This window comes from Oncorhynchus gorbuscha, linkage group LG15, assembly GCF_021184085.1.
Source record: "Oncorhynchus gorbuscha isolate QuinsamMale2020 ecotype Even-year linkage group LG15, OgorEven_v1.0, whole genome shotgun sequence".
Lineage (NCBI taxonomy): Eukaryota > Metazoa > Chordata > Actinopteri > Salmoniformes > Salmonidae > Oncorhynchus > Oncorhynchus gorbuscha.
Genome location: NC_060187.1, coordinates 48,349,106 through 48,375,906, shown reverse-complemented (window position 1 = coordinate 48,375,906; position 26,801 = coordinate 48,349,106). Strand labels below are relative to the sequence as shown.

General features: G+C 41.1%; 2 protein-coding genes across 5 annotated transcripts in view; both read right to left on the bottom strand.

The window, feature by feature from the left end:
* LOC123997424 (lysine-specific demethylase 4B-like) overlaps positions 1-23,643 on the bottom strand; it is an 85,238-nt gene extending 61,595 nt beyond the window's left edge. For 2 of the 3 annotated variants that reach the window (XM_046301630.1, XM_046301631.1), the window contains exons 1-5: positions 23,495-23,643; positions 8,505-8,869; positions 8,013-8,188; positions 5,338-5,452; positions 1,000-1,193 (exon numbers count right to left, since the gene is read on the bottom strand). In XM_046301630.1, the coding sequence (XP_046157586.1) occupies positions 1,000-1,193; positions 5,338-5,452; positions 8,013-8,188; positions 8,505-8,855 (836 nt within the window). In that variant the 5' untranslated portion in view covers positions 8,856-8,869; positions 23,495-23,643. The remainder of the gene's footprint in view (positions 1-999; positions 1,194-5,337; positions 5,453-8,012; positions 8,189-8,504; positions 8,870-23,494) is intronic. The other variant, XM_046301632.1, reaches the window with a different exon arrangement.
* Positions 23,644-24,049: 406 nt separating this feature from the next.
* The window catches only part of LOC123997425 (E3 ubiquitin-protein ligase UHRF1), a 47,169-nt gene continuing 44,417 nt past the window's right edge, over positions 24,050-26,801 (bottom strand). For both annotated transcript variants that reach the window (XM_046301634.1, XM_046301633.1), the window contains exons 16-17: positions 25,828-25,926; positions 24,050-25,718 (exon numbers count right to left, since the gene is read on the bottom strand). In XM_046301634.1, the coding sequence (XP_046157590.1) occupies positions 25,572-25,718; positions 25,828-25,926 (246 nt within the window). In that variant the 3' untranslated portion in view covers positions 24,050-25,571. The remainder of the gene's footprint in view (positions 25,719-25,827; positions 25,927-26,801) is intronic.

Sequence of the window (26,801 nt, the reverse complement as noted above, 5' to 3'; positions counted from 1 at the left end):
GAAGAGGGAGGGACGGAAGGAAGGAGGGAGGGAAGGAGGAAGCAAGAGTGGTGTTCGAAGAGCGCTACTGCTACCTAGCGACGAGTGGTGGGATGGTCGGGCCGGGACAATTTCACTGTTTGTTGGACACAGACACACTCATCTTCGCAGAAAAACACACACACACCCACACACACCTAGATTTTATAGACTTACAGTTAACTGCCAAAATAAAGGAAACGCCGACATAAGTGTGTTAATAGGGCGTTGGGACACCCTCGAGCCAGAACAGCTTCAATGCACTTTGGCCTACAATTCTATTGGAGGGATGCGATACCATTATTCCACTAGAAATTCCATCATTCTGTGTTTTGATGATGGAAAACGCTGGCTCAGGCGCCGCTCCAGAATCTCCCATAAGTGTTCATGGACTCATACAATGACACACACACACACACACACACAGTAGCAAATCTGAGTGAATATGTTGCTCATATTGAAGATGCTTTATACTACAGAACCCACCTGGCTCCTTAGAAACTTTTGTAAGTCTAGAGTGTCCTCCAGTGGCCATCTGTTTAAGTACACAAATGCATGTATGACCAGTCTCCTTAACTCACAAACAGGGACTCACGTTAAATTTCACACACGTATAGGAATGATAGATGCTTGAGAAGCAACTGCCAAAGCCTGCCCAAATCCTGAAATCAAGGAACAATTTTGGCTTGCCATTTTTTGATGTGGATGCAACTGAAGCAAAGAGCTGTCGCACGGGTGGCAGGTAGCCTAGCGGTCAGAGCAGCGTTGGGTCAGTAACCAAAAGGTCACTACTGCTACCTGCAACCCGAGCGAAGAGTGATGGGATGGTTGGGCCTGGACAATCAAATTGCTTGTAGGACACAGAGACACTCAACACACATTTTATTGACCTACAAGTAACACACAAACACAGAGAGAGCGAGATAGATGCAAAGAAAGATGCAAAGAATGGAGAAATAAACCACTAATACAGCCACTGACCATGACTTGGGCTCTCCAAAGTGGAGGTAGTTGATACTGTAGAGATCCATGTCCTCTGTGTGCCAGGCGAAGGTGGTCTTCCACATGCCAAAGTACAGGTAGGGCGTGTTCACCCCCTCGATCACGATGCCACACTCCTGCTCCACCATGTCCAGCAGCGTGTTCAGGTGGCCGATGTTCCACTCACCGATCTCCTGGAAACACAGACACAAAAAAGGGGAGGTTAAAAGGGTTAGTTCACCCAAATCAAATACAACAACAACAAAAATGACAGTTTCCTTACCCAGCCTGTAAGCAGTCTTCTGGACAAGTTATGAAAGCAATCTGTGCTTTTGTTTTGTTTACCTGGCCACTGTTCCAAGTGCTCACTTTTTAGCATTTGTGGCACAAATCTTGTGCAAGTCAATGGTTCTGATTTTCGCCTCTCGCTTCACGTTCAAATATTTGATTTTATAATTTGGGTGAACTATCCATTTAACACTGTAACCCGATTCAAGCATGTTGGCTATATTTACCAATGAAATGTAACAGTGGATTTTGCCCCCGTTCTGTAGTTAAACCCACTGTTCCTAGGCCGTCATTGAAAATAAGAATTTGTTCTTAACTGACTTGCCTAATTAAATAAAGGTTAAAAAAAAATATATATATATTTTTTAGGGCTGTCCCCGACAAAAAAACAACTTATTTGACTGAAAGTCATCTGCTCTTTCGACCAATCGATTGCCTGAAATTTTTAAACGTGTATTTTTCCATTTATAGACACACCCTATGTGTTTTAATAAAATCAACTACGTGCATTGAGCTTGCCTGATGCTTTAAGCTTACGTTTTGATGCCTCAAGAGGGCGCCAGAGATTTAGAACACCAGAAGAAGAAAAAAAAAATTCACTTGGCCCAACTATTCTCCTCCAGTTCCTGCTGACTTCTCCAGATTCTGCCTTTACTCTCCTGAAGTTGCCGGTAATAGGCTACACGAGGAGTCGGCAAACTTCCTCATTTGGAATGCCAAATGTATCTTACCATTTCTACCAATCTGTGTGCCAGTTATGGCCTTCATATGTACATTTTCGTAAAACAATTTAATTTATAATAAAGTGTTCATATCTCAAAATGTCATGTGGTTAATCAATATTCTATCCAAATCTAAATTAAAATTATACATTACATATCCCATAACAATCACAATGGCTACACAAGACCTGTCTGCAACAAACTTGAAACATTGTATCAACTATTAACTTTGCTCCAGCCCAAAGATTGCATGAGCGAATTTGCAACACTATAAAATATTCTGGGCCCTCAGTTTCCAGTGCCAGGGAATTCTGGAGAGACACAGCTGTAGGCTATTTGTACAAGGGATAGATAAGAAGCAGTGCTTGACTTGGACAGGAGCTCAACAGAGCGGAGTACAGGCACCTCAAATGTTCTACTGCTTAACCGCCTGTTCCACTTGTGGAATATTAGCTCAAAGTATTGTGGAGCTCCTGCACCTAAATATAAAAAGTACCAGCACTCAGAATGAGTACGGAAACTTATTTTAGTCCATGTCATGCACTGATAAGAAGCCTATTTTATGACTTTTCCACTGGATCAGAGCATTTTATTTTTCCCTTTCATACCGAGTGGTAATCGAAAGGGAGAACGAGCTAGAAAGATTTTTCAAATACATTGAAGAACTATTGCAATTCTCAGATGTAAAAACATAATTTTCTTGCTTGCTGCTTGAGGTGAAGAAAACATTACTTTGAGAAGCTTAGGCTTACTTCCATGTGTGTGCGTCCTTACTCAACATTGACAGGAGTGCTCCAAAACAAAAGACAATGGGAAAAAAGACAACTAAATTGACAGAACCCATAAATGGAATAAAATAAATAGAATTACATAAACCAAAATGTGTTTCTCACAAGTGTGGCATAGGTTGCACACTCTGCAAACAATGTGTTCACTCCGACAATGAGAAAATTAAGACTGGAATAATCAAAGTAGCCATCCTTGACAGCTTTGCACACTCTCTTGACATTCTCTCAACCAGCTTCACCTGGAATGGTTTTCCAACAGTCTTGAAGGAGTTCCCACATATGCTGAGCACGTGTTAGTTGCTTTTCCTTCACTCTGCGGTCCAAGTCATCCCAAACCATCTCAATTGGGTTGAGGTCGGGTGATTGTGGAGGCCAGGTCATCCGATGCAGCAGTCAGTCACTCTCCTTCTTGGCCAAAAATCGAACATTTGGACTCATCAGACAACAAAAAAATAATTCCACCGGTCTAATGTCCATTGCTCATGTTAATTGGCCCAAACAAGTCTCTTCTCCTTATTGGTGCATTTTAGTAGTGGCAATTTGACCATGAGGGCCTGATTCATGCAGTCTCCTCTGAACAGTTGATGTTGAGATGTGTCTGTTACTTGAACTCTGAAGTATTTATTTAAACTGCAATTTCTGAGGCTGGTAATTCTAATGAACTTACCCTCTGCAGCAGAGGTAACTCTGGGTCTTCCTTTCCTGTGGCGGTCCTCATGAGAGACAGTTTCATCATAGTGCTTGATGGTTTCTGAGACTGCACTTGAAGAAACTTTTCTGGATTGACTGACCTTCATGTCTTAAAGTAATGATGGACTGTCGTTTCTCTTTGCCTATCTGAGCTGTGAATATGCCATAATATGGACTTGGTCTTTCACCAAATAGGGCTATCTTCTGTATACCACCCTTACCTTGTCACAACACGACTGATTGGCTCAGGCACATTAAGAAGGAAAGAAATTACGCAAATGAACACACCTATTAATTGAAATGCATTCCAGGTGACTACCTCATGAAGTTGGTTGAGAGAATGCCAAGAGCGTGCAAAGCTGTCATCAAAGGGAAAGGATGGCTACTTTGAAGAATCTCAAATATAAAATCTATTTTGATTTGTTTAACACTTTTCTTTGGTTACTACATGATTCCATATGTGTTATTTCATCATTTTGATGTCTTCACTAATATTCTACAATGTAGAAAATAGTAAAAATAACAAAAAATCCAGGAATGTGTAGGTGTGTCCAAACTTTTGTACTGCATATATTTGTTACCACTTGACTAAAACAATCTCGGTCGACTAATCTCGGTCGACGACCAAATAATCGACCAGTCGACTAATTGGGGTCAGCCCTAAGTGGATTACAGTCTAAACATGTAGGAAAACAATTATATGAATATGTCTTGAACAATCCAAGGCCTACAAACATGGAGTTGCCCTGTTACAGTTGTACTTCAGTTAGTATTTACCCAGTGAATAAAGTAGATTCCCATTGCAGTCAAAAGACTTGTATAACTAACCCAAGACAGACCAGAGCCTGTTGATTCCATTGGGAGCAAATTAAATCAGAGGGCAGAACAAGCAAGGAGGTGAGCAGAGTCAAGCACGAGCTAGTGAGACCCTAATGGCGTGTTCTGGCATTTATTTGCATAGTTCCGTTAGGGAACGCTTTGTGAAATAACTCTATTTACCCTTGCACTCCAAAACAATGCCTTTTTTTTTTTTTTTTTTTTTTTTTTACTTTAGCAAAGGGTAAAGTCTACAAAACACAGTTCACTCTGTTACAGAATCTAGTTTTGGAAACATAAAAAAAATGTATGAAAATGAGCAGAATGGAGGCCAAAAGCAATTTCGCTCAGTGTTCTCCCACTGCGGGCCACTGGGCTTTCTCTCATCGCCATTTTTGATTGTGGATGGAAACGCCAACCGGATACTTCACATTTATAAATCCGGTGAAATATCTTGTTCAATTGTACTGTATTGCAGTTCTCAAGGTCATGTAATAACACATGTTTTAACCACCAGATGGGATTAAGGCTAAAGAACTAAAAGGATGCACCCAAAAACACCTCAAATGAAAAGGCGTCCTTTGTCAATTGAAAAACTAAATAAATGTCTGGGGGAAAAAAATAAAAAATAAATAAATACACAGATCTAATGAGAACAGATACCAGCGGTTCATCTTTATCGCTGAAATAAGTTCAAATACTTCCATTCAGTGGAATAATCAGAATGGATCTCCTAGGCCATTTGCACACAAATGCTCATTTCTGGTAGTAAGGAAGTAAAGGAATTCAACACAATTGAGTAACTCTGTCCGAAAGGGTACCAAGTAGAACTTGCTTCAATGTATCCCAAAGAGGTTTATTAAGTAACTTTTATATAATAACTATAGAAATGTCAACTTTTCAACAACAACAAAAAAACAGATACCATCTAAACGTGTCCCACAAGAAATGCTCATTTACTTGTCCTGCTGCAGAACATTTTGCTACACAACCCATGTATGTGATTAGAAATGCTGTCACCGGGGCTGACTTACCGGGTCGTAGATGGAGCCGCTGACGTCGGCTCCGTAGATGGGCGAAACAAAGGTGAGGTTCTTCCAGTATTTCCTCTCCAGGTCGTCAAAGTCCTTGTGTCGGGGAGTACAGTACCTGAGAGAGAGAGAGAGAGGAGGACAGGGCCGTGTTTAGTAGGCACAAAAACGGAAAAAGACGCTTTGAAAGAGAGATACCATCTCAATTTCTTCCAATAAAAAACAAACAAACATTGAAGCACTTTTTTCCTATGGTGTGCCCTAATGAACATGACCCAGTAACAGTCGGGAGATTTAAGAGTGCCTTTCATCCTATGACCAGTCAAGACATTGGATATAGACACTGAAGGCAAAGACAGTAAAACCTGTAGTGTGAATACTGATTTTTCTTGCAAAGCAACCCGACAATATCTAATGACTACAATAATAACCGTATCTAAAGAATGAATCAAAGGTTTACAATTAGGGCTGGGAATTGCCAGGGACCTCACAATATGACATAATCACAATATATTACTTAGGTGTCGATACGATATGTATTGTGATTCTCACGAGTCTATATATTGTGATTCGATACTGCGATCTGTTCTTTTTAGATTTGATGTTCCAAACATATTGCTCACTATACAGCAGAGAGACAAGAGAGAGCATGGCAACATTTGTTTTGTTCAGTCATGGAAATAAAAGCACTGAAAACATGTTGGCTCACTATTTAAAAAACAAGATGGAGGATAAGCTATAAGATGAAAAATACCAGCGTTTTGGCTCAGTAAACAGATGACTAGCGCTACCTAATGCAACCTAGGAAAAAAAATATACATATACCTGAATACGGTCTCTATTCTAGGGCTGGGGCAATATGGCCAAAATATCATATCGGAATATTTTTCACATTTGGGACGGTATTTTACTGTTTTTGAAGAACAAAAAAAAGCTCTAAGAATATGTTTTAAGAGTAGTTCATAAACAAATGTTCTGTCGAACCTAAGTGCGGTCGCACAGCTCCACTCGGCCCTGCCGCGCAGAAGAAATATCAGCCTGTGCAGAGAAGCACGTGAATGAACTTCACTCAACTTTCTATTGAGTTTTCCCCTTTGGTTAACACTATTAAGGTTTCACTCTACTGTGAGAACTGTGATCGAGTCAATGCAATAGTCGCCACTTTCAATGTAATGTAACCGAAACAAACTACGCAATTAGTATGCAAAACTAGCTGTGCAAGAGATTTTCTTGTGGACAGAACACATTGGAGTAGGATTCTGTTGCATTGACAGGCACGACTCAGGCCCGCCTGGACTGTTTAAGCTACAGTACGACCAGTCATGAGTGTATAATGAGTAGATGTGCTGGTGTTGAGATCAAAGCGAGAGCTGCGTGTACCACTTGTGCCCATTTGTTCATATTCTTTGCTAGTTAGTGAGTTTTTAGCCCAGCTATAGTTAATTTATAGTCAACAAATGGGGGAGTGGTTGCTTCCTACAAGAGCACAAAAAGTATGCATGTCTAGCCATCTTTGAAAAGCGAGTCAGGTAAACAGCTTTTTTTCTGTCTTAAAGGGTCAGTGTTGTATTTTGAGATGGTATTGAACAATACGTAGAGCGTAGCATAATTTCTCTGATTCTCTGCAATAATGGTATGGGAATAATAACAACATTTATTTGGCAAGCCCTGCAAGTCTCACGGAATGTAGGTCTACATTGATCACCACACATTGGCTGCTACTGTAGACTGAATGGTAGAACAGCTATTTCCATGTTAAAAATGTTATGGAATGCAGGCCACTGTGGTAGGCCTACATTATGATCAAATAGCCACAGTAGCTCAACAGCACAGCACAGCTCAACAGACCGGAAATTTGCCCAGTGCCTAAATTTTGTTCATGACTTTAGGGTGACAACACATGAATTATAAGTGATTTCAAAGTGGGATTTCTCCATTCTGGTTGTTTAATACTGTTCAATCAACATTTATTAGAAGCATTTATCCATTTTTGCACTTTTGTTATTATTTCCACACTGTGGCATGTAGGGCTGCATGATATGGGTAAACAATCAAGGCCTTGTTTATTGGTGTACTGTTGGAATCTTGGAAGTATAATAATTATTGTAATTCAATAGTTGAAATATAGTGGGCAACACTTTGAATAGATTGTTGTTTGACATGACAACAAATAAATAGGAATTATTGTGACAGGGTAGGAACCCAAGTGTTGGTCAGTGTTTCCCAGGGGACCCTATACGATGTTACATCCCACTTCTTCGTGCCGATGGCCAGCATTGATAGCTAGCTAGCTAACATATTCATGCCTATTCCTAATTCATGCCAATCGCCTATTCCTCTGATTCAGAAGAGACTGTTGCACAAACAACACGCTGATCTAGACCTACACTAGCACTGATATCAGCCTGTATTATCTAACTAGGTTTGCTTTAACTGATTACATTTAGCTAGCTAGCTGTTCAGCTAACTAGCAATTAGCATTATCAGCAAACATTTATTTTTAGCCATAACTTGCTAAGAAAAGACAAACTAGCTGTTTGCAGACAGTAAAATACACAAACTAATAGTGTTACTACAGAACGCTTTGAAAGCATCATCATTGTCAACAACATCTTGTTGCGTCTGACTGACTGTGTCTCATTGAGTGTAGAATGGCTGGTAGCTAGGTGAGGACCTACGTTCTGCTGTTGGCCAGTTGACGGTACTCCCCGACGGTCATGGACTTCTTCTGGATGTTGTACTGGGTGAAGAGGCCCGACTGGCCCGTCACCACCTGCATGATGGGAGCAGGGATCACCATCTCCTCGATGGTGTTGTACGACTGCCGCGGCTTCCAGCCCTTAGGAGGAATCACCTGCGAGAAAAGGAGGAGGGACAGAGAGAACGTGAGCGAGAGGATGAGATTGAAAGAGTAAAAGAGGGGACAGAGCAAGAGAGGGGAGGGGGTAGAGAGCGCGAGAAACATGTGGCAAAAGTAGGTGGAGCTACAGTGACATTGCATGGCTGAATTCAAACAAAACTGTCAGAATATAGAGCACCCAGGAGATTTTTTATGTGAACTGTTGTCTTGTTATACTGCAAAATATACACAATATGACTACTTTTTCAGAGTAGGTCAGTTCTAATAGGTCAGAAAGCCATTTATATGAAGTGTGTGTGTATGTGTGTACCTTTGCCAGGCCTGCACGGTGTGCTCCTTGAGTCTCCATATAGGCAACGTATTTGGCAAAGTCCTTGAATTCCTCCATGGTTGGCCGGAAGGTCATGATCTTACACCCCGGGTTCATGACTGGGACTGGAGGAGCTGGGGTAGGGGCTGGATCTGAGGCTAGCTCTGGGGCTTGAGCTGAATCTGGGGTTAATTCAGGAGCTAGGTCTGGGGCTGGATCTGGGACCAGGTCTGGTGCTGGGGCTAGGTCTGGTGCTGGGGCTAGGTCTGGCGCTGGGGCTAGGTCTGGCGCTGGGGTTGACGCTTCCAGCGACATGGTGGCAGTTGGATCTGGGGGCACTGTCAATGACATGGAGGCAGGTAGAACTGAAAATACAAAAGAGAAAAGGACAACCTGTAATCTACAACAACAAAGCAATAAGACACATATGGTCACAGGTCTGACTGTATCATCTGTTTCAGAGTAGTGCTGATATAGGATCAGGTCCCACCTGTCCATGTAAACGTATTCATTTTGATCTAAACGGCTAAATTGATCCTAAATCAGCACTCCTACTCTGGAGACACTTGATACATAGGGCCTCCCGAGTGGCGCAGCGGTCTAAGGCACTGCATCTCAGTGCTAGAGGCGTCACTACAAACCCAGGCGGTATCACAAGCGGCTTTGATCGGGAGTCCCGTAGAGCGGCGCAATATTTGTCCAGCATTGCCCGGGTTAGGGGAGATTTTGGCCGGGTTAGGCCATCATAGTAAATAAGAATTTGTTCTTAACTGACTTGTCTCGTTAAATAAAAGGTTAAATAAAAAAATAAAAAAAATATATATATATATTATTTGGCCCCTGAGCAATAGAGGTTTAGCCGAATGAACGACTAATGACTATGAGGTTAGAATATGATTCTAAAACACTTCTACATTAATTAATGTGGATGCTACAATGACTACACATAATCCTTAAATTAATCGTAAATAATGATGAATGAGAAAGTTAGACGCAAACAATGTACAACCAAATTGTGTTTATAAAATTATTATTTTGGTCTCATCAACTGTCAATCCTTGCTTGTATAGCTCATTTACACTGAACCAAAACATGAACACAGCATGGAAAACGTTGGTCCCATTTTCATGAGCTGAAATAAAAGACTACAGAAATGTTTCATGCACACAAAAAGCTTATTTCTCTCAAATGTTGTGTACAAATTTCTTTACATCCCTGTTGGTGAGCATTTCTCCTTTGCCAAGATAATCAGGTGTGACATGTCAAGAAGTTGATTAAACAGCCTGATCATTACACAGGTGCACCTTGTGCTGAGGACAATAGAAGGCCACTCTAAAATGTGCAGTTTTGTTACACAACACAATGCCACAGATGTTTCGAGTGTTGAGGGAGCTTGAAATTGGCATGCTGACTGCAGGAATGATCAACAGAGGTGTTGCCGCCTCCAATGTCGTTTTAGAGAATTTGGCAGTACGTCCAACCGGCTTTACAAACGCAGACCACGTATAACCACGCCAGCCCATGACCTCTACATCCGGCTTCTTCCCCTGTGGGATCGTCTGAGACCAGGCACCCGGACAGCTGATGAAAGAGAGTATTTCTGTCTGTAATACAGCCCTTTCGTGGGGAAAAACAAATTCTGATTGGCTGGGCCTGGGTGACATCTCCAGTTATGTGAAATCCATAGATTGGGGCCTAATTAATTGATTTCAATTGACTGATCTCTTTACATCAGTGGTTCCCAAAATGTTATAGTCCCCGTACCCCTTCAAACATTCAACCTCCACCTGCGTACCGCCTCTAGCACCAGAGTCAGCGCACTCTCAAATGTTGTTTTTGCCATCATTGTAAGCCTGCCACACAAACACACACACACACACACTATACGATACCATACATGTATTAAACATAAGAAGGAGTGTAATTTGTCACAACCCAGGCTCGTGGGAACCAGGGCACAAATAATAATATAATAATCAATACTTTTGCTCTTTAGTTTACCATTTTATATATAAAACCTTATTTGTTCATAGAAAAATGTGAATAACTCACCACAGGTTAATGAGAAGGGTGTGCTTGAAAGGATGCACGTAACTCTGCAATGTTGGGTTGTATTGGAGAGAGTCTCAGTCGTAAATCATTTCCCACACACAGTCTGTGCCTGTATTTAGTTTTCATGCTAGTGAGGGCCGAGAATCCACTCTCACATTAGGTACGTGGTTGCAAAGGGCATCAGTGTCTTAACAGCACAATTTGCCAAGGCAGGATAATCCAGAAATCTGTCAGTGGCTTCTGATTAAATTCAAATTTTCACAGAAATGCTTGTTGCAATTTTGATGAGGCTCTCTTGTTCAGATATCAGTAAGTGGACTGGAGGCAGGGCATGAAAGGGAAAACGAATCCAGTGGTTTGTGTCATCGGTTTCGGGAAAGTACCTGAAAATATTGCACACCCAACTCACTCAGGTGCTTCGCTATATCACATTTGACATTGTCCGTAAGCTTGAGTTCATTTGCACACAAAATAAATCATACAATGATGGAATGACCTGTGGGTTGTCCTTGTTAATTCATACAGACAGAGAAGAGCTCCAACTTCTTAATCATTGCCTCAAATTTGTCCCGCACATTGAATATAGTTGTCCCTGTAATCCTAGATTCAGATCATTCAGGGGAGAAAAAACATCACCCAGGTAGGCCATTCATGCAAGCGGTCAGACAAGTAAAAATTCTGGTCAGTAAAGAAAACTTTAAGCTCATCTCTCAACTTAAAAAAAGGTCAATACTTTGCCCCATGATAACCAGCGCACTTCTGTATGTTGTAAAAGCGTTACATGGTCGCTGCCAATATCATTGCATAGTGCAGAAAATACACAAAGAGTTCTGGGGCCTTGCTTTAACAAAGTTGAATTTTCCATTTTCACTGTAGTGTCCAAAACATCTTTCAAGCTGTCAGGCATTCCCTTGGCAGCAAGAGCCTCTCAGTGGATGCTGCAGTGTACCCAAGTGGCGTCGGGAGCAACTGCTTGCTGTCTCCCTGTCATGGCTTTTACACCATTAGTACAGATACCAACATGAGCAGCAGCTATGTTTGGCTACATACGGACAGTTAGTGGAATTCCCGCAAGAGAATATTAATATGATTGGATGTTAATTATTTCACTAGGCTACCTGTATTTGACATTGTGTTGTTATTTCACTGAACACTAGATGGTTGGGCGAGGCTACTCGGACGAGAAAAAAAAAAAGAAAAAAAAAAAGAAAAGAAAAAAACCTCACCCATATGTATAGCCCCGTTGGAAAATGCCTTTGCTGTCCCTCTATGTGATCTCCGGTCCGTCTGCTGTATAATAGTTCATCAGAGAGTCTCTGGTTGCGTTCATCAGAAGTCCCAAGGTCTTTCGTGGTTGTAGTTCTCTCAGCGGGCTCTGGATAGTGTGTGTTGTAATGGATACTTCAGGCGTACCATTCTCCTAGAGTTGATCGGTTAGAATAGATGCTTCCGCATGTGTCCGTATCCTCATCCTAGACTTATGCACATTTTCAGCTGCAGACTGGTTAAGGGCATCTAGGATTAGCTCCTTCTGTAACAATATATTGGTCTTTAGTGTTTAACAATTCGTGACGTCCAGTTCACACCATCCGTCTCCTTGGTTTGTAGGGATTTATATTCCAACCATTTCAACATGTAGCTACCGCTTCATGCTTTCTGGTCTATTGTAAATTTTGTCAGAAGTGGGTTTTATACTGGAGTAGAAAAGGATGTCTGTGCTCATAGGGGTGTGGCCACTGACTGATCCTAAGTGACTATGAAAAACAATTCTAGTTTAGAAGACTAACATCACATTGTTATCTTCCCAAAAGTATTCCTATACTCAATTATTGATTTTATACAACATTCAGATGCAAACCCCATATTTGAGAAGTGTATACAAACAAAGAAACAGTAATGTGTGTCTCCTGTCCTTCATGAGGTCACCAAATGAAACACACTCGACAAGACTGTTCCTTAAATGTCCACGGACCACTCCAACTGCTTGGAATACAGAAATACTGCTCAATTGTTCAACCTTTTGATGTCCAAGTGTCTCTCTGTGCCCACAATCACATTCCAATCTCGATACTACAGAGCATTATGACCGCCATAAAGCTGCCCCCGTCCACCTCTGTGGGAGAGAGGGTGCTGTGGAGCCACTGTAACCTGATCCTTCAGATCTTCACAGGAGAGTCATGACACCCGCAAATGCACATGTACAAATGAAAACACTAGAGTCAAAGCAAATTAACGTCATCTTCAAGACAAAATTGACCAGATACTTTTACAGTATATGCAAAAAAATGTGATCGCTGGTTAAAGATGGGGTTTTGACGTCCATTCGAGTACTCGATTACTCATACCCATCCCCAGTCCGTTCATGACATTATTACTGAATCTGAACGCTTGACACCTAGGAATTATTTGCCCAATATTATTTTGAAGGCTCAGATGGTGTTGGGATAGGTGGGTGGTTAGCCTACTGACTTTACAAATTAGGCCTAGTTCTAAAATCTAATCAATATGAGCACATATTAAGTCAAACTTTGTCACATGGGCCGAACACAACCTTACTGTGAAATGCTTACTTACAAGCCCTTAACCAACAACGGAGTTCAAGAAAGAGGTAAGAAAATCTACCAAATAAACGAAAGTAGAAAATAATAAAAAGTACAATAACGAGACTACATACCAGTACCGAGTCAATGTGCGGTGGAACAGGTTCTGGGGACCCATGCCAAATCTTTTCAGTCTCCTGAGGGGGGAAAGGTGTTGTTGTGCCTTCTTCACGACTGTCTTGGTGTGTTTGGATCATGATAGTTTGTTGGTGTGTTTGGATCATGATAGTTTGTTGGTGATTTTGGACGCCAAGGAACTTGAAAAACTCTCAACCCGCTCCACTACAGCCACGCCGATGTTAATGGGTGCCTGTTTGGCCCGCCTTTTCCTGTAGTCCATGATGAGCTCCTTTGTCTTGCTCACATTGAAGGAGAGGTTGTTGTCCTGGCACCACACTGACATGTCTCTGACCTCCTCCCTATAGGCTGTCTCATCGTTGTCAGTAATCAGGCCCATCACTGTTGTGTCGTCAGCAAACTTAATGATGGTGTTGGAGTCGTGTTTGACCACGCAGTCGTGGATAAACAAGGAGTACAGGAGGGGACTAAGCACTCACCCTCAAGGGGCCACAGTGTTGAGGATCAACGTGGTAGACGTGTTGTTGTTGCCTACCCTTACCACCAGAGGGGTGGCCCGTCAGGAAGTCCAGGATCCAGTTGCAGAGGGAGGTGTTATGTCCCAGGGTCCTTAGCTTAATGATGAGCTTTGTGGGCACTATGGTGTTGAATGCTGAGCTGTAGTCAATGAACAGCATTCTCAATTAGGTGTTCCGTAGTACTCACCGGCTTTGTGAATGTTGACCTGTTTAAAGGTCTTGCTCACATCGGCTACCGAGAACGTTATCACGCAGTTGTCCAGAACAGCTGGTGCTCTCATGCATGGATCAGTGTTGCTTGCCTCAAAGGCATTTAGCTCGTCTGGTAGGCTCGCATCACTAGGCAGCTCGCAACTGGGTTTCCCTTTTGTAGTCCGTAATAGTTTTCAAGCCCTGCCACATCCGACGAGCGTCAGAGCCAGTGTAGTAAGATTCAATCTTAATCCTGTATTGACGCTTGCCTGTTTGACGGTTTGGGGGTAATCTGGGGTTCAAACAATGGAGTAAAATAAAAGTATATATTTAGAGTTCAGGTGGTGTAAGACAGTTCACGATGATGGATATTATATTCTTCAAGAATATATACAATGGCGATAGATAGATATCATTCACTTAAAAGTCCAAATATGGATGTAGGCTAGCCCAATAATCAACTAAAGGAGACTAACATTACTACTTATAGTCCCAGGACCTTATATATTCTGTTTAGAGAAGAAATGGCTCTGGCAGCAAAAACAGCCAAATACTCCATCTAAACATGAATTGAATCTCAATGGGGAACGTGCATAACGATGGCAGAATTATTGTTTTAGCACTGAGTTTTTAAAATACAGCGCACGACATGGTTCACTGTGCCAATAAATCAAAAAACAATCTACCTTTTCAAAATCATTTTTTTAAATTGTCGTCACCTTAAAAATTGGGATCATGTACACTGTGCTAATGACCATACAAAAATAGAGTAACCGATAGCAATGTACAATATGGCGAATTTAGAAAAATGTGGAATTTGTGGTATGTGCATGGGGGATACCATCTTTATGCATGCCACGTTGAAAGTCACTGAGCTACTGCCAATGTTTGTCTATGAAGATTGCATGGCTGTGTGCTCCATTTTATAACGCTGTCGGCAACGGATGTGGCTGAACTCGCCGAATCCACTAATGTGAAGGGGTGTCCACGTACGGTTGTAATTATAGTGTATAATAGTAACTGGAGACTGCGTCCAAGATGTCCACTGTTTTCAAGCAGGGCCTAAAATTAACACCAGCCAAATGCAGGTAGATTTTGGCATTGGTAAAGAGGTCTATTTTAGCAGCCAAGTTGGTGGGTGGTCAGGGCTCCACAGTGTTCGCATGTAAATAAAAACAGTCAAGTATGATCACATTTTTAGTTTAAAAAATCATTGCTGCAGTAGCTATTTTCAAACTATTTCTGCCGTTTTGTTTCACAGCTGGTAAATAAAAAAATTGCACAGTCAAAAAACTACAAATACTATATAGCCAATTCAACATCGGGCTGCAACGCTGCCTGGCTGGGGGCTGTGCGCACGTGACGAGCTGAGTGAAAGATGCATTTTTAGCACACAGGAATAACAGTTGGTCTAATTTACTTGAAACAAAAGACTTTGTCCTTGTGTTTCTTTGCTATTTACATTGTTTTGTTCACTATCTAGGTTGTTTTTCTATGTTTGAGTTTCAACTGGTAGGGAAGAGAAGACTACTAGTCTTCTTCTAGTCAGACTCAATCTCACAGTCGAACTACCACGGTACCCTACTTCACTATTTTATTTTTATAAATAGAGTAGGAGTCAAAAGTTTGTACACTTACTCATTCAAGGGTTACTTTATTTGTACTATTTTCTACATTGTCGAATAAACGGTGAAGACATCAAAACTATGAAACAACATATGGAATCAGGAAGTAAACAAAAATCCAAATATATTTTATATGTGAGATTCTTCAAAGTAGCCACTCTTTGCATTCTCTCAACCAGCTTCACCTGGAATGTGTTTCCAACAGTCTTGAAGGAGTTCCCACATATCCTAAGCACTTATTGGCTGATTTTCCTTCACTCTGCAGTCCAATTCATCCCAAACCATCTCAATTGGATTGAGGTCAGGTGATTGTGGAGGACAGGTCATCTGATGCAGCACTCCATCACTCTCCTTGGTTAAATAGCCCTTACACAGCCTGGGTGTGTTGGGTTATTGTCGAGTTTAAAAACAAATGATAGTCCCACTAAGCCCAAACCAGATGGGATGGCGTATCGCTGCAGAATGCTGTGGCAGCCATGCTGGTTAAGTGTGCCTTGAATCCTAAATAAATCACTGACAGTGTCAACAGCAACGTACCCCCACACCTCCTCCTCCATGCTTCACAGTGGGAACCACACATACGGAGATCATCCAATCACCTATTCTGCGTCTCACAAAGACAAGGCGGTTGGAACCAAAAATCGTACATTTTGACTCATGCGACCAAAGGACTGATTTCCACCGGTCTAATGTCCATTGTTCGTGTTTCTTGGACCAAGCAAGTCTCTTCTTCTTATTGGTGTCCTTCGGTGGTTTCTTTGCAGCAATTTGACCATGAAGACCTGATTTCCGCAGTCTCCTCTGAACAGTTAATGTTGAGATGTGTGTGTTACTTGAACTCTGAGAAAGCATTCATTTGGGCTGCAATCTGAGGTGCAGTTAACTCTAATAAACTTCCTGTCCTGTGGCGGTCCTCATGAAAGCCAATTTCATCATAGTGCTTGATGATTTTTGCAACTGCACTTGAAGAAACTTTCGAAGTTAATGAAATTTTCCACATTGACTGACCTTCATGTCATATAGTAATGATGGACTGTCATTTCACTTAGCTTATTTGAGCTGTTCTTGTCAGAATATAGACTTGGTCTTTTACAAAATAAGGCCATCTTCTGTATACAACCCCAACCTTGTCAACACAACTGATTGGCTCAAACGCATTAAGAAGGAAATAAATTCAACAAATTAACAAGGCACACCTGTTAATTGAAATGCATTCCAATGCATTCCTACCTCACGAAGCTGGTAAAGAAAATGCCAAGCGCGTGCAAAGCTGTCATCAAGGCAAAGTGTGGCTATCTGAAGATTCTATCTGAAGTATATTTGGATTTGATTAAAACTTTTTTGGTTACTTCATGATTCCATTAATGTTATTTCATAGTTTTGATTTCTTCACAATTATTCTAAAATGTAAAAAATAAAAACCCTTGAATAAGTGGGTGCGTCCAAACTTATGACTAGTACTGTATATGATGGGATATACACTGCTCAAAAAAATAAAGGGAATACTAAAATAACACATCCTAGATCTGAATGAATGAAATATTCTTATTAAATACTTTTTTCTTTACATAGTTGAATGTGTTGACAACAAAATCACACAAAAATGATCAACCCATGGAAGTGGAAAACCACACTACAGGCTGATCCAACTTTGATGTAATGTCCTTAAAACAAGTCAAAATGAGGCTCTGTAGTATGTGGCCTCCACGTGCCTGTATGACCTCCCTACAACGCCTGGGCATTCTCCTGATGAGGTGGCGGATGGTCTCGTGAGGGATCTCTCCCAGACCTGGACTAAAGCATCCGCCAACTCCTGGACAGTCTGTGGGTGGATGGAGCGAGACATGATGTCCCAGATGTGCTCAATTGGATTCAGGTCTGGTCAGACCATAGCATCAATGCCTTCCTCTTGCAGGAACTGCTGACACACTCCAGCCACATGAGGTCTAGCATTGTCTTGCATTAGGAGGAACCCAGGGCCAACCGCACCAGCATATGGTCTCACAAGGGGTCTGGGGATCTCATCTCGGTACCTAATGGCAGTCAGGCTACCTCTGGCGAGCACATGGAGGGCTGTGCGGCCCCCCAAAGAAATGCCACCCCACACCATGACTGACCCACCGACAAACCGGTCATGCTGGAGGATGTTGCAGGTAGCAGAATGTTCTCCACGGCGTCTCCAGACTGTCACGTCTGTCACATGTGCTCAGTGTGAACCTGCTTTCATCTGTGAAGAGCACAGGGCGCCAGTGGCGTATTTGCCAATCTTGGTGTTCTCTGGCAAATGCCAAACGTCCTGCACTGTGTTGGGCTGTAAGCACACCCCCACCTGTGGACGTCGGGCCCTCATACCACCCTCATGGAGTCTGTTTCTGACCGTTTGAGCAGACACATGCACATTTGTGGCCTGCTGGAGGTCATTTTGCAGGGCTCTGGCAGTGCTTCTCCTTGCACAAAGGCGGAGGTAGCGGTCCTGCTGCTGGGTTGTTGCTACCACTAGAGTGAAAGCATCGCCAGCATTCAAAAGTGATCAAAACATCAGCCAGGATGCATAGGAACTGAGAAGTGGTCTGTGGTTATCACCTGCAGAACCACTCCTTTATTGGGGATGTCTTGCTAATTGCCTATCATTTCCACCTGTTGTCTATTCCATTTGCACAACAGCATGTGAAATTTATTGTCAATCAGTGTTGCATCCTAAGTGGACAGTTCGATTTCACAGAAGTGTGGTTGACTTGGAGTTACATTGTGTTGTTTAAGTGTTCCCTTTATTTTTTGAGCAGTGTATAGACAGTACATATATATACTATTTAGTCTGTAGGATAGAATAGCATATATACAGCAATAGTTAAATAGAATGGCATTCACTAGAATACAGTATTTGCAGTTGATGTCAGAAGTTTAAATGTATTTGGCTAAGGTGTATGTAAACTCAGTTTTGCACAATTCCTGACATTTAATCCTAGTAAAGATCCCTGTCAGGATCACCGCTTTATTTTAAGAATGTGAAATGTCAGAATAATAGTAGAATGATTTAGTTCAGCTTTTATTTCTTTCATCACATTCCCAGTGGGTCAGAAGTTTACATACACTCAATTAGTAGTTGGTAGCATTGCCTTTAAATTGTTTAACTTGGGTCAAACGTGTCAGGTAGCCTTCCACAAGCTTCCCAAAATAAGTTGGGTGAATTTTGGCCCATTCCTCCTGACAGAGCTGGTGTAACTGAGTCAGGTTTGGAGGCATCCTTGCTCGCACATGCTTTTTCAGTTGTGTCCACACATTTTCTATAGGATGATGTCAGGGTTTTGTGATGGCCACTCCAATACCTTGACTTTGTTGTCTTTAAGCCATTTTCAGCAACTTTTGAAGTATGCTTGGGGTCATTGTCAATTTGGAAGACCCACTGCAACCAAGCTTTAACTTCCTGACTGATGTCTGGAGATGTTGCTTCAATATATCCACATAATTTTCCACCCTCATGATGCCATCTATTTTGTGAAATGCACCAGTCCCTCCTGCAGCTAAGCACCCCCACAACATGATTCTGCCACCCTCGTGCTTCACGAGTGAGATGGTGTTCTTCGGCTTGCAAGCCTCCCCCTTTTTCCACCAAACATAACGATGGTCATTATGGCCAAACAGTTCAATTTTTGTTACATCAGACCAGAGGACATTCCTCCAAAAAGTACGATCTTTGTCCCCATGTGCAGATGCAAACCGTAGCCTGGCTTTTTAACCACGTGCTCCTACCTGGCACGCAGGCGTCCCATCTAGAGCTCTGGAAATGCAAATGCGCTACGCTAAATGCTAATAGTATTAGTTAAAACTCAAACGTTCATTAAAATACACATGCAGGGTATTGAATTAAAGCTACACTCGTTGTGAATCCAGGCAACAAGTCATATTTTTAAAATGCTTTTCGGCGAAAGCATGAGAAGCTATTATCTGATAGCATGTAACACCCCAAAAGACCCGCAGGGGACGTAAACAAAATAATTAGCATAGTCGGCGCTACACAAACCGCACAAATAAAATATAAAACATTCATTACCTTTGACCATCTTTGTTGGCACTCCTAGATGTCCCATAATCACTATTGGGTCTTTTTTTCGATTAAATCGGTCCATATATAGCCTAGATATCGATCTATGAAGACTGTGTGATAAATGGAACAAAAATAGCGTTTCATAACGTAACGTCATTTTTTTAAATTCAAAAAGTCGACGATAAACTTTCACAAAACACTTCTAAATACTTTTGTAATGCAACTTTAGGTATTAGTAAACGTTAATAAGCGATCAAATTAATCACGAGGCAATGTGTTTTCTATAGGGGTCCGTCCTGAAATACTGTCCGTGTATTTCTCAACCAAAATATCCGGTCGGAGACCGGAAGAAATGGGCTGTCTCTTGTTCGTTTGACCAAGAAACAAATCCTAGGCAAATGACAAGACTGTTGACATCATGTGGAAGCTGTAGGTACTGCAACCTCAGCCATATTTAATGTCTTTCGCCCATAGCAATGGGTTGAAGTGGCGGATGGATATATTTTTCCACTTTCAGTGATCAGATTTTCCTGCACTTTCCAATGAAACGCACGTTCTGTTAAAGTCACAGCCGTGATTTAACCAGTTTTATAAACGTCTGAGTGTTTTCTATCCACACATACTAATCATATGCATATACTATATTCCTGGCATGAGTAGCAGGGCGCTGAAATGTTGCGCGATTTTTAACAGAATGTTCGAAAAAGTAGAGGGTAGACTGAAGAGGTTAATGGCGGTTTTAGAGCAGTGGCTTCTTCCTTGCTGAGAATCCTTTTAGGTTGTCAATATAGGACTCGTTTTACTGTGGATATAGATACTTTTGTGCCTGTTTGCTCCAGCATCGTCACAAGGTCCTTTGCTGTTCTTCTGGGATTGATTTGCACTTTTCGCACCAAAGTACGTTCATCTCTAGGAGACGGAACGCGTCTCCTTCCTGAGCGGTATAACGGCTGCGTGGTCCCATGGTGTTTATGAGTTTTAATGATTCCAACCTAAGTATGTAAACTTCCGACTTGAATTGTATTAGAACTAGGAAGGCAGGATATATCGGTGAACATATCGGAATCGGCAGATATTAGCTAAAAATGGCAACATCGGTATTGGCTGATGTCTAGTTTAACGCCGATGAGCAAAACCGATGTCAAAGCTGACAAACCTACGTTATATAGGTATGCACATGACAATGACGCCAAGTAAAATTTTACTCTATACGTGCAACACAGCATTCCTAATCTAGCCCACAATGTCTGTGTGGATCAAACAGTCAACAAGTCAAGCAGTCTTTTGAAAGAGTAACAAAATTTCAGCGAGACAACTCAATGGCGAAATCCATTAAAGCCAAGATAATGGAATTCATTGCCCTTGAATTTCAAACATTCTCTGTCGTGGGTGATGTTGAATTTCGCAGACTGGTCTATCACCGGTTAACACTACTAAGTGTGCTATTTCTCCGATGTTGCCCTACCGGAGTAACACAGTCATAGCGTCACTGTTATTAGCTTCACGACATACATACTATGGAATGCCATTTGGGTCTTTGCATGTCAAAAAAGATACAGTAGCACTGTCAAAGCTGTACAAAAAAAGTCTACAAACAAGCAAACACCAGCCACGAACGATGTGTTTACAATACTGCGTTGGTAACAAAGCATCATTTGTTCGACCGCAACTTCTGGTGTAGCTAGCTTTAGCTTGGTACCTAGCTTGCACAAATACAATCAGCCTGAAAACAATGACCAGTAGAAACTGCAGTCCTTTTTATTAATCTTAGCAATGATTTAGAAATGATGCTCACCCTGACTGGGTTATGTGTTGTGAAGCTAGGCACAATAAGGATTAGGCACAATAGTGAAATTTGCGGTTTGCCTTCAAAATAAAAGCATGCCATTGACAGTGATGCAAATTCATACAAATAGTAGAATTATGCCATACTTTTATTTTGAGGGCAAACCGCAAAGTCCACTATTGTGGTTAGATTCACAGATGGGTTCGACCACCATTAATCAAATAAGAACGATCTTATAAATTAGGGTTATTTTCGATGATGGCGACACCTAGCTATATAGTTACCTAGTGAACTATAGCTACTGAAATGGATGTCGTGTTGCTATGTTTTTGGGGAAGAACATTGTTTGCATCCATGAGCTAGCTAGCTACGAGACAACTTTACCAGTATCATAGCATACGTATCAATGAATCGTTGTGACATGAAATACGAGTGATCGTGTAATCAATGTGTAATAACTACGTTAAAAAAATGATGAACGCGTTAAATTATGTGACGTGCATTCAGGTCCTAATAAGTCAACAAGCTTATTTGACACGTTAAATTGTGTCTTTTTTGACACACAAAGACCCAAACGGTGTTCCATAGAAATCCTGGTTAAGAATGAAACGACAGAACAACGAAACAGTACAGCAAGTAAGTGAAAGAAAAAGGTAATGATTATGTTTTACTGGTAATGGGGACATACGTAAATACCAACAAAATAACTGTTTGGTCAGTGTGGTGTGTAACCTTTATTTAACTAGGCAAGTCTGTTAACAATTTGTTTTTATTTACAATGATGGCCTACCCCAGCAAAACCCGGACGCTGGGCCAATAGTGTGCCGCCCTATGGGACTCCCAATCACGGCCGGATGTAATACAGCCTGGATTCGAACCAGGCCTCTTGCACGGAGATGAAGTGTCTTAACACTGACGCAGTGGTCTAACTATTGAACTGTACTCGAATGCTTAAAAGGCCGCAAAAAAAATGAAATACATTTTCGGTATAATTGTCAAGGAAAATATTGGATATTGGTATCCGCCAAAAATGGCGTATCGGTGCCTCGTTGATTAGAACACATTTAATCTCGAATAAAAACACTATCCTGTCACTTCTTAGAATTCTTTGTGGTGTTATTATTATACATAACCTGCATTCCATTTTTTTCCTTCATTTTGATTGTAAATACTATGGAGATGCGACATTGAAGAACACTCACTAACCTTGTTCTTAAATTCACTCATACACTTTTCTAAATTCTGCATGTGGTATATGGTATGACAGGAGACACGCACAGGCAGTTACAGCTGGCTATAAATAAGGAGGGAAACAACGGGGGAGCTTAAAGCCAATAACGTTTTCTGACTGGCTAGCTTCACACAGAGGAGCTAGAAGTTGTAGCTAGCATTAGCACACGGACTAAACTGGAAAACCGAACAGAGATTGAAAGTAGACATGAATAGCATCACGGACTCGTTATTTGTAACGTTACTTAGCTAGCATAACTTGCACGTCGTTCAAGGTAGACGCAAACTATAGCTACGTGCAGAAATGGCTCGCGTGCACGAGTATGATGACCGTCGTGACGTACGTAGCAAACTCGATACTCAGAATGAACAGTGGTTAAGAAACAAAATATGACAAGTATGGATCAATCCCAAACGATTGCGTGGAGTCACTCGTGTTATCACTAATTGCTAGCTACCTTGGTGCCAGAGATATGCAATTAAAGCTAAGCTAGCGTTAGCTACCTGACGCTAGGAAACCACAGCTGACATTTCTTACAGCTAGATTTGCTAGCTAAAATTGGTGTTCTTACACTACGTGTAAGGAAACGCAAATGTCAGCTGTTCGTAAAACTTTCAAACGGTAAGTGTCGAATGGCCGGTTATGAGTTCATTTGAATTGACAACCTGTACACTACCACCCGTGCGCAGCTACACAGTCCGCAGGCTGCCTTCCCCATTCCATAAAAGTCAACAAAACAACCACCACCACCATTGCTGCTGCTGGCTTAAGCTAGCTACAAATGTTTAGATCAAATCGGAAATACCATTTGTATCTAAGTGCATTTGATTCCCCCCAAAATTAAGCAAATCATGCAACATTACCTTTCGCAGCAAATTATTTTCCTTTCTTTTTCCTCAATCGATTTCTCGTTTTGTAAAATCCACACGATCGATTACCGTTGAGCATTAGCTAGTTGGTTGCACACAGACGAGCTCGGCCTCACGCCTCCTTCTCGAGCTTCAGCGCAATGATTGGCCAGACCATGTTTGTAGGGATTCACTGGATAGGTTAAAAGGTTTTATTTGGCTGATCTTGTTGATAGATGGATAGATGAACCAATCGCAAGAGCAAAAACAACATCCGGTTTTTGAAGGGGTTAACTTCAAGGAAGCGTCGTTTTGCAATATCTAAATTGACCAGAAACAGAATTACATAAAGGTTTACATCAAAAGTCCTCTGACTGGTGTTTCTCTGAAGAAATTGACACTTGATCGAAATAGAGCAATGTTATTAGGAAAAGTGCAGCATCCTTTACAAGACGTGTACATATTTTCATAAATGGCAGAGAACCTATGGATTTCAGCCAGGCACCGCTTGCCAAAAATGTATTGTAAGATGTGGCAGCATAACGAATAAGCACTTTCAAAAGGACATACTTAGTTCTATGCATTTATTGTAAAAAAACACACAAAACCCGACAGTAATCATAATATTTATCAAAAGGCACCATTTATATTCTTTATATCTCAGTAACATTTCAATTTTGCCATTTTTATTTTATTAAAAAAGTTTGAAGATTTATTGGAAAATGCTGCACTTGGAAAACCATGTGCAAGCATGTTACTTCTAAAACTACAAACAACTAAAACATGTGCTAAAAAATATACAATTTGAAAATATACATTTCCAGTATGCAAATGTTGTAAATATTTGGATATTACTAACATCTGCAGCTACTGGCATTCATTTTGCAATAAAACACAAGCAGAAATATGAAATTGAGCTAAATTAAATTTCTGGATCTTAAATATTTTTTTGTTGAACCTCTACGGTCAAGTACAACAGAGCTAGATGTTTTCCACAGCCCTGCCATGAATCAAAAGGTTGTGGCACACCTAAACAGCGAATTGTGCTCAACCCTACAATGGTTACAGGTTTTACATCTTTGGGTTTGTTCAGATGGAAAACGTGTGCTTAGACCGCAGTTAAAGGGTTAAGGTTAAATACATTTTACAACTAGGAAATAATTACTACAAAATAGAAAAATCTGCCATTTCATAGATTAGTGAAAGGTATACGTTTCTGTGGAGTATTTTTGCTCTGCTCAAATTGAAATCAAATGTTCAGCAACTCCATCAGATAACATGGCAAAATAAATGAAAAGTTTTTTGAAAGAGTAAACATACATTTTAAAGTACGCACATTGCTGGAATGTTAATTAATTCAACACATAAAATGATCACATCCACCACAACTAAATCATTTCTATAGAAAATAGAATAACTTTAGGGTTCGATATCAAATCCAAACCCATCATTCCTTCTATTATAGCCCACAGTCATGTACGCAAGCACAAGTTGTTAAGGATGCAGCAACACGTGATGCTACATGTAAAACAAGCCATTGAGCGATGGCAGGCACAATCTAAGATCAGGACATTAACTCAAGCCCGGGATATGGAGGACATTTTCTCAAAACAGGGTTGCAACGGATTTATCAGTTGTGCTTCGCTTATGGAAATACATGAGCTAGGAACAGTACTATTGGACATAAAACTTAGAATATAAAATATACATTCTATAAAGGGAGTGTTTTCTAAATACAAATGTATGCAATTGATTAAAATCTATTACAAAATGTTCTGCGAAGTATCCATATCGTATACATCTTAAAACTGCATGTGCTTGAAGGAATTAAACTTGTGTATTGATTTTGGCAAGTCAAGTTAAAATGCATTGTTACAGAAGAACATTAGATACATTTGATCAAGGCAGTTTCATAGCTACAGTTCATTACAAATAGGACTGGAGAAGATGGGGTGGCATTTCAGCGACCAAACAGACAGCGTTTTACATTTGCTAATTATATTAAGAAAAAACATTTTTTGTTGCCTGTACTGCTTAACTGCCCTCATAGTTCATGTAGTCCACATGCTGGTCAAGCAGCTGGAACGAGTTATCACCGTCCACTGCTGTATCCTGGGAAGAACTGGTAGAGAATGGCTTGGAGGGGTTTGTTGACACTCATTGGGTTGTTTTTGCCCAGATCGTGCCTGCATGCTGGGCAAGAGTACACCTCTGCCTTGAAAGACCGCTGAAGGCATTCCTAAAATAGATGAAAAAATGCACCTTGCAATACCTCTTGCTAAATTGTTATTGCTCTTAATGGAAGGAAAGGAAAAATCTCAGTGAAAGGCTAGCAAAGATCAACTTACCCTGCAGACATTGTGTTGACACTCAGTGGTGATAGGTTGAAATACCACTTCTTGGCAGCATATACACAAGAAAACCTCCTCGACTTTGCTCAGGAATTTCTGGAAATGCAAAAATAACTGTTAAGTACCTAGTACCCAAACCATAGTAAGTGAGGAGATTGAGACATTAAGAAGCTGAAAAACAAAAGTATTTTTATGCATGCCATTTCCTCCTGGTTGCTAAACTTCTAATAGTTAGCCTAATTTCAGTTTGTGACAAAACAAGCAAGTATAATGTAGAGAGCAGGGGTCTCCAACAGGTAGATCCACCTTATTTTTCTCCCCCATTTTATTCCATCACAAACTGTCATATACACAAAGCTCCCGGCTACTTTCCAAACATATCCACATTTACATTATCCCACCCCTGGTTAGCCACTATTGGCTTAAAAAAAGCATCTGCATGTCTGTTTGGTGTGCACGTTTGTTTACCACTCCTTATGTAGCCAGTTAGCAATGCTAATGATAACCGTCTTGTGGGCAGACAAACTTTCCCCAAAAACGTTTATATTTTTTGATTTAACCTTTATTTCAATATGGCAAGTCAGTTAAGAACAAATGTATTTATAATGACTGCCTACACCGGCTAAACCCGGACGACGCTGGGCCAATTGTGTGCCGATCTATGGGACTCCCAATCACGCCCAGTTGTGATACAGCCGGGACTGGAACCAAGGTGTCTGTAGTGACGCCTCTAGCACTGAGATGCAGTGCCTTAGACCTCTGCGCCACTTGAGCGCCTTAATTAAATGTTAACTGCAGAGTAGGCTTACTTGAGAACTATATTATGATTATTTGTATCAACTGGGCGGCCTTTGGTTTTACAAACTCTGCTATGACGTGACGCAGCAGTTGGCCCAACAGAAACGTCAAAACCAACACATTCCTCTCTTTCTAGATTCGCAATTAAAGGGGATTTACACAAAGCCAAATGT